This window comes from Eschscholzia californica, unplaced genomic scaffold, assembly GCF_041429995.1.
Source record: "Eschscholzia californica isolate CP2 unplaced genomic scaffold, dmEscCali1.0.p SCAF_2, whole genome shotgun sequence".
NCBI classification, from domain to species: Eukaryota; Viridiplantae; Streptophyta; class Magnoliopsida; order Ranunculales; family Papaveraceae; genus Eschscholzia; species Eschscholzia californica.
In genome coordinates this window covers 10,581,846-10,590,396 of record NW_028238309.1, presented here as the reverse complement: position 1 = coordinate 10,590,396, position 8,551 = coordinate 10,581,846, and the positions used below count along the sequence as shown (strand labels likewise).

At 36.2% G+C, this 8,551-nt stretch overlaps 1 protein-coding gene across 1 annotated transcript; it reads left to right on the top strand.

Annotated features, from left to right (window-relative positions):
* Nucleotides 1-452: 452 nt before the first annotated feature.
* On the top strand, nucleotides 453-1,510 carry LOC147556138 (uncharacterized). Its single transcript, XM_086658584.1, has 4 exons — nucleotides 453-481; nucleotides 720-846; nucleotides 930-1,037; nucleotides 1,121-1,510. The coding sequence occupies exons 1-4, from the start codon at nucleotides 453-455 to the stop codon at nucleotides 1,457-1,459; spliced, it is 603 nt and encodes a 200-aa protein (XP_086514710.1). The 3' UTR covers nucleotides 1,460-1,510.
* Nucleotides 1,511-8,551: the final 7,041 nt, after the last annotated feature.

Sequence of the window (8,551 nt, the reverse complement as noted above, 5' to 3'; positions counted from 1 at the left end):
TCGAGTACTTCTTGATTGAATTTATTGTTTGTTTGTTTATTATTAGGTTAATCAACCTCCCACTGATTCTGTTTCTAGCCTTTGTTTTAGTCCCAAGGGTAATTACCTTGTTGCACTTGGTTATAGACTTCTGAGCACTAAGAGAAGAAACAGTATCTTTAACCTCTACATGAAAAAAACAAAAACTGTAAATAAATATGAAATTTGTGAATCTAATAAACTATATACCAGTTAGAAAATCATTCTTACTGGAATAAAATTCAAGTTTCTTTTCGAATTTGCGGTTTGTTTTTGAGAATCTTTATCTTTCTTAGAACTTGGTCTGAAACAGTTAAAGAAATCAATAATTTGATTAGTTTTGAAGTTCAGAAAAGTTCTAAGGATTTGATCAATGACCTAGCCTTACTGAAACCCTAAAAATGGTGAGAAATTGAAATCATTATAAATAGAACATGGTTGAAAAAAAGCTTACTTCAAACTTGTTACACTTGTTTTTTGTATCCCTTTGAGGTTTCTGTGGATGTATCCACGTCTCATCTAGGTTGTCTTCCTATTGTTGTACAAGTATCCAGGGTAAGCAAGCTTGTGTTCATATTGTTTTAGTTCTTTCCCTTGATATCTCCTGTTCTCTCTCTCTTGAAATCTCCCAGTAGGAGGAGTTGAAGAGGTTTTCCTTCTCACATCTTAATTCTAGGGTTTATAATTTGCATTGTTGTTAGTCATTCGTTTCTCCAATTAGGGTTTATAATATTGTTGTTAGTCATTCGTCAAAATGCAAAAAATAAGGCTCTTCAGCAAATTCCGCATACAGGAGGTTCAAAGTCCCATGCCAAATATGCTGATGAGGTAAATTACTTTCGTCTCATTCATATCAAATCATAATATTCAATTAATTTTGTGTATAACTCTTTCAGTAATTGCTTTAACAGTTAAGAAAAGAGCTTAATGCATCCCCTCCTCGGACAACAGTATACAAAAAGACTCATACACGGAAAAGAAATCTTGCTCCAGTAAACGAATTGGCAGCAGAGAAGATTGTAATTATTTCATTTATATATATGATATATTATATTTACTATATGATTTAATTCTAACTTATTAGATGTGGTTGCATTGACAGGATAAAATGGAAAAACTACAACATCAAATGACTCAGGAAGATGGAGAATTTGTTGATTCAGGTCCGAACGATATTTTCGCTCAAGTGATGGGACGTGATAGAGGCGGTCGAGTTCATTGTTATGGTCCAGTAAAGCCAAAGCAGTTTTGGGACAGAGATACTTTAAATTCAAGAAAGAAGAGAAGATCAGATGATGTTGAAAAAAATCAACAAATAAAGGATTTACAAGATCAACTCAAAAGTGCATTAGAGAGGTTGGAACAACTTGAAAATGATCGTTCTGGTGGCAGCAACACTCAAAAGGTGTGGGCTCTTAAGCTTTTTAATCAAAAAATTTAGTGACCAATTTTATATTTTGACTATTATGTTTAGGTTTTGATGATCAAATTCTTATGTAGGATTCCCAAGGCCCAACACCAGGCCAATCTTGATCGATGCTTCATCTTATTTTGGCTTTGAGAAGACGATCATAGTAAGTTATTATTTATTTGACATTGTGATAAGTTACTTATTCATGTTAACAACTCATATGTTACTGGCCATGATAAGAGTGAGTCTGACCAATCGTTTTCTGTTTAAGAGTGATCAAATTAGTTTAGAGTTAATCTTATTACTAACGGTACATATAGGTTGCCTTATCGTTCTTTAGCCAGCCTTAGTCACAAAGTGATGGTTATGTTAGTGATGCTGAATTTGTATGCTGGTTTGGAATATGAAAAAGAATGTTTCATTCGATCAGAGAGGCATGTGCAGCAAAAATCCATAAGTTAGAACTCGAAACCTATCATAACATTATGTTGAGTCCTGTTGATATATGTTACTGGCCATGATAAGAGTGAGTCTGACCAATCGTTTTCTGTTTAAGAGTGATCAAATTAGTTTAGAGTTAATCTTATTACTAACGGTACATATAGGTTGCCTTATCGTTCTTTAGCCAGCCTTAGTCACAAAGTGATGGTTATGTTAGTGATGCTGAATTTGTATGCTGGTTTGGAATATGAAAAAGAATGTTTCTTTCGATCAGAAGAGGCATGTGCAGCAAAAATCCATAAGTTAGAACTCGAAACCTATCATAACATTATTTTGAGTCCTGTTGATATTGTTTATCTTGTTCTTCAGTAGTAAATTATAGATGTCTTTGTATTTTTATCTCTTCTCCAGTAAGACTTTTTAAGAAATTGTGCGACTTAATCGATAGATACAAAATTATATCCTTGCAATTAAGATAGCAACCGTCTGATTGGGACCAACACCAGCACGAAGGGGACAACCTGACCTCCCTAGCAATGGAATTACCATAATTAGTTATATTAGTATATACTCCAGGAATTGATAACTCAATAATGAATGATTTTCTTATCTTATTAGTTAACGCCAATGATTTCGTAATCTACATTATTCTTCTGAATTATGTATGCGTTTAATTTTCATACCATTTCATCTAAAATTTTAACTCTGATTGATATCATGTGGGTATAGATTTACATGTTTCCAAGTGATTTTTAGAGTAAATTCATTAGTCTTTTTGACTTAATATTACTTGGTTTGAATCGAGTGATTCACTTGAATAACTTATGAAATCAGATTTGAATTGAGATAATTCTATATTGAAACCCCCGATCGAGTTAATTAGCATATGATTGAAACTTTATGCATTTGTTTAATTTGTTCATTGTTTGAGTGTTTAGTAATCACATGTTATAAACCTTGTTATGCAGGATATACATGGAGTTTTGAGAGGATAAAGAAGATTTTTAATGAAGATTAAGGGTCGTAAAGTAGTAGACACTAAAGTATGCACTTTTTATGTGTTTCGCATATTTGAATACAATTTAAATGTTGTTTCCTTTCAGGTGTCGACATTTTAGGATATGTTTGTGTTCACATTTTGAGATATATTAGTGTTAATGTTCGTTTTGTTCAATGGATGTGAATTATTGTTGCTTTTTGTGTCTTTGAAGGAATTATCTTGAGGGTTAGGCATTCTGCCAGTTAAAAAACAGGGGAGATATTGGAAAAAGATTTAAAACATTAGCGACGACAAGAACCGTAAGTAATATTATTAGAAACGGTATATACATTGTCGGTAATAAGTATTACTAACGGTTTTTTCCCGTCGTTGATGTTTAAAATAAAGAAAATTAACGTTGCCATGAATCAAACTACAACGACGGTATTAAAAAAAACGTCGTAAATGCCCAAAACATCAGCGACGGTATGAGTAGAAACCGTCGCAAAGTCCGTCGGTAAAAGTGTCGCCGACGCCACTTGTACCGACGGTTTTACTGTCGTCGGGAATACTTTTGGCGACGGATTTTCACTATTAGTGACGGAATAAAACCGTCGGTAATAACCTGTTTTTTTGTAGTGCTACTCATCATTTACATTACATAACTAGATTCTCTTGAATGATGATGAGTCAACTATTGACTAATGCCTAATAAGTATCCACCATAAAAGAATCTAATCTAATAATGATGGATCAAATCGGAAGAATAAACAATGAAAACTATATCGAAAATATCGAACTCATACCATATAATCACGGATACTAACTATTGTCTATCAACTTATCAAGCATCAACCATAAAAGAACTTAATCTAATGATGGTGGATCAGGCCTAAAAGCATAAACAATGATGGTGGATCTCACTAAAAGTATGATAAGAGTTTAAACGCGATAATATGATGAAAAGACTATATCAATAATACATAATTAAAACTGAAGGATCCTTCGGTCTGAAGGAGATGCCCTTCCGAAGGAGTGTCCTTCGACCAAGATGGTAATGCATACAATTTGTCAGTTGAGATAACGATGACTTTATCCTAAAGATCATCTAGTTCGGTTCAATTAGGGATCGTAATGCTTAGCTAGAAGCCGCTTACGATCGTCGGATCACTTCGGTAATCCGCGGCTAACATAGACCGGATCCTACAACAGGTTACACCAAAGAGTGGTATCTTGATCGGAGAGAGTTGACTCATGGGAGCTTGCCTATAGATGGATATGATCCAATATGATCCAGTCTGATAGTGTCAAAAAGATAAAAAGAATCGAGCTCGAAAGAGGAACCCGAAAAGGTGGAAAAACTCACTTATGGGGTGTCCTGATCAAGCCCATTAGGGAGTTAATCAGGACCGGCCATAAGAGTAGGATGGGCTGGCCAGGCCGAGCCCATTAGTGGGCTTAAGTGGCCGGCCATATACTATCTAGGGGAAACCCTAATTTTAGTGAGAAATAGTTCTGACGTGTTTATCTTTTATAGGACTCCTATGGAAACCTAATTGGACACAATTTCTAATTAGGGTTTCTCTATATAAGGGTCATTAGAGAACAGAAAAAGGGTTAGATTTTTCTCAAGAGAAAAATTCATCTCTCTCACAATATACAACTAAGTGGAGAGAAAGGGTTTTAGAAAAAAAAACTCCCAATCTATCTATGGAGTCAAAAGAAGAATATTATTTCTTCTCAACCTTCAATGGAGTTCTAGCAGACAACAAAGAAGGGAGATCAAGTTATTCACTCGGGTGTCTCAAGTACAGGAGCGACAATTGAAGCTCTCATCTTCTTCGGGATAAAGTCATTGGAATCTAGTTCGTGGGAAAGCGAATCCAGGTATTCTTCTTTCAGTTTCTAGTTCAGTATTAGTTCATGTATATGATCCTGGATAACTAGTGTTAATCATATGATGATTGAGATTCCGCTTACAACATTAGTTAGATGATTAGTGTATTAGCTACATACAAAACCCTACAAAAACTTCATCAAGAACCCTAGTCAGAGAGTTAACTACACATGATCATTGAAGATTAATTCAGAGGATTTATTAGAAGAGTTAAGATCAAAAGCAAAGTAGAAATAAATGACCCAAAGATAGACTCCTCAATGATGGTGATGAAGATGGAGTGATGGTTAGATTCTTCTTTCACAAAAGTAAGCTTCACCAAAACTCTCTCTGTAATTTTATAAATCAACCCCTTCTCTCTACAAATTGGTCTTAACAGAAAAGAAAAGAGAATAACAACTCTGAAATTATCTATAACAACTCGATTCTCTCCCTCTCTCTAAAGCAACAATCTCTCTGTTTTCTCTCTCACTCTCTCTTTACAATGCAGGTCTCTCTCTTCTCTCTGAAATTATAATGACATAAAAACAAAAGATGAAGAAGAAGAGAATGGTACCTCTGTTTCTATCATGTTCTTCTTCTTCTTCTTCTTCTTCTTCTCTCTCTCTCTCTCTCTCTCTCTCTCTCTAAAATATGCCCTTTAAGCTCATGAGAAGAAGAATAGAGGTCTGTGTAACTCCTAGCCGAGCTCCCTCCAATTAGGTCTTGTCCGAAAAAATGAAGATACCTTTCACTGTTCCCTGTTTTCATTGCATATAGAAGAAGAAGAAAGTAGTTGTCGGTTCCCTTCTGAAATCTCTCTGTTTCCAACTTGCTGTTCTTGTAAAGATTTCCAAATCTCTCCTCTATATTTGAATCTTCTCTATAATCAGTAGCAAGATAAAGGGAGAAGTTTCTCCATCAATACCTCTCTCCAATATCCTCAATCTCTCTCTATTGTTTCTATTTTCCACAAAGTAGATAGAGATGAGAGAGAGATAAAGAAATATAATGTTTACCCAAAATTTGAGCTCCAATAGAGAGAAAGTTTCGGTGTCAAGGTCCTGTCTCCCCCTCAGTTACTTTCTCTCTACTGTAAATCTCTTCATGAGTATTTACAATCTCTGTTCCAGCTATTTCACGATCCCTCTGAAAGATCTCTTATTTCCTTCCCTCGGTTCAACCTCTGTCTCTGTTTAAGTTTCTAGAGAGAGAAAATATCCTTCTTCCCTAACCGAGAGCTCTCCCTAGAATATCTTTGATCTTCAATATGATTATCTTATCTTCTTTCTCAATCAGGAAACAATCTCCTCTCTCCACACAACTCATTTGAATCTTTATCTTCTTTCTTCAAAATTTTTTTCTAACAACTGATTCCTAATCGACTCCCATTTCCCTTATCTTTGTTTCCAGCTCTCTTTCTCTTTCTACTATTAAGAACAGTTTCTAAAAGAAACAGACGAGAGAGAGAGAAAAGAGGAAGGATTTGGGCGCTTAAATGGGAGATTCAAAAGGATAACATATGTTGTAGCTGGGATTACCGTTTCAAAAAGCCGTCGGATAGACTGTTCGGTTGCGTGTCGCAATGTGGATCATTGGATCGTCTGGGGTGCACCATAGTATTATATGACGCAGCGCACTGAATCAGCGCCTGAAATGGATCCCGAAAATATCCCAGTGGTGCCCACCTTTGTACCGAAATTTCATACTAACGTTCTTGATCTGCGCCACGTGTCTCTGGATATTCTGGCTTTGACCCAAACTTCGACTTGGTCTAACTATCTCATATGGACTCTAATTTGACTTCTATTTTCGCTGTTGGGTTCATCTTGGATTCTATTTTTCATCCAAGTATCAAGATTGACCAAAATTTCCAGACTACCGTCATCGCGAATGACCAGAACACCCTTAGTATGTCTTTCTCCCGATTTTACCCATTTTTTGCATTGAACTCCGTAAAAGACACCTGAGTAAGAGAAACACATAATTTATCAGAGTAACTGCTCGAAATAGACTAACTAGCCCAAGTTAAGAGATTCAGATGAGACATTTTCATGTCTCATCAATGATGTATTTTAAACTTATTTATTTTTTGTGCAATGAAGGAACTTGCGTTGAAACTTGAAGTAGTTGTAATTAAATTTTATGTATGAAATATAGATTTATGAAACATTTATAATAGATTAGTTGATTGTCTTTTGGTTTTATTTTTAATTGTTCTGATGTAATTGTTGTTTGGAGCAACAATTTCAAACTTTATTGTTGTTTAGAAACTTGAATGTAATTGTCTTTTGATTTGGATTTTATATATAAACTTGAAGTAGCTGAATCTTTATTGTCGTTTGGAGCAACAATTTGGGTTGTAAAGGCAGCGATTTGGAGCTGCAATTTCTGCTATAATTGCAACAACAACTTAGAGCATCTATTACTGCTGAAATTGCAGAAGTTTGGAGCTGCAATTTAGGAAGTAATTGTTGCTGCAGCAGTTTCGACTGCAATTGGAACGAGTTTTGAATGAGCACTGGTTCTTGTAGAATTTGATGCCTTTCATTTACACGTTCTTCACAAACAACTGATACTCAAACCCATTGCTTTTAAAGATCTTTTGATTCGAAATCATGTGGACTAGCTCCCTGAAAAGCTTGATCTATTATTAAATAGATCATAAGATGCATATAACAAGAGAATGCAGGTTTGAAAAATTTCAATGAAAGACAAAAAATGGAAATACATAACAAATAGGGGCGGGAACCAGACCGAACGAACTATCCACGGACAATCACCCCATCGGACCGGACGGTTCAGACACCCAAACCTCCTGTCCGTCACAACAAGCGGACGGACTCGGACGGACACTTCACAAATTTTGTGTGTCCAAAGCCTGCCCGAGCCCGCCAAAAAGATCGGGCATAGCGGGTTCCGGACAACCGGACGTCGGGTAATTTATTACCACAACCTAAGCACAACCATCAAGGTGTGCCCTTAAAGCAAGGCCAACCCTTTGGAACTTATGCGGCAGTTAGCTGTGAGAGACTGGCTTATTTATTAACCCCCATCCTCGACCAATTCTTTGGCTTGTCCGTGTGGGACTAAAGTAATTGAGCATCCCAATTCTTTTTCTCAAATGCCTCCTCAACCTCCTACTTGAGGTAATGAATTCCTTCACTTTCCTGTAACTCATATGATCCCACACAATGACACAGCTAGACTACGTTACAACCCTTCATATCTTGTTGTATGAATACATATATACACAAATTGACTGGTGTTTATATAGTACAAATACATACATACATATGCATACCAATGTGTACAAACAATATTTGTATAAATATAAACATTCATTGTATAAGCGGTCGGTCAAGCAGACAATTAATCGGTCGGACTTTGGACGGTACACCGGACAAGGCATGGTGTCCGTGTCCATCCACCAATTCTAATCGGTCGGTCGGGCAATGTCCGTCTCGGACACCGGACGTCCACAGACTCAGTCGGTCTCGGGCGGGTGCGGACGGATTCGGGTTCGCGGGCTTTTTTCCCACCCCTAACATAACAACATTAAATTACTACATGTTTGAAGTTAGTAGTTGGTCAATACAAGTTATACTAACTGATTTACCAATCACATAAAGATGTACAACAATATTGAAACTCACAACAAATTACTATATTAGCCAAAAGTTCTTCAATTTCATCCAACTTCATCCTAGGCACTGATGCTTGGGATTTGACTTCGTCATTCAACCTAACGAGCGAAACTGACGATCATGAACTCCCTTCATATTGTTGATGCATATCCATTTGTGCATTTGTAATTCTTTCGCCC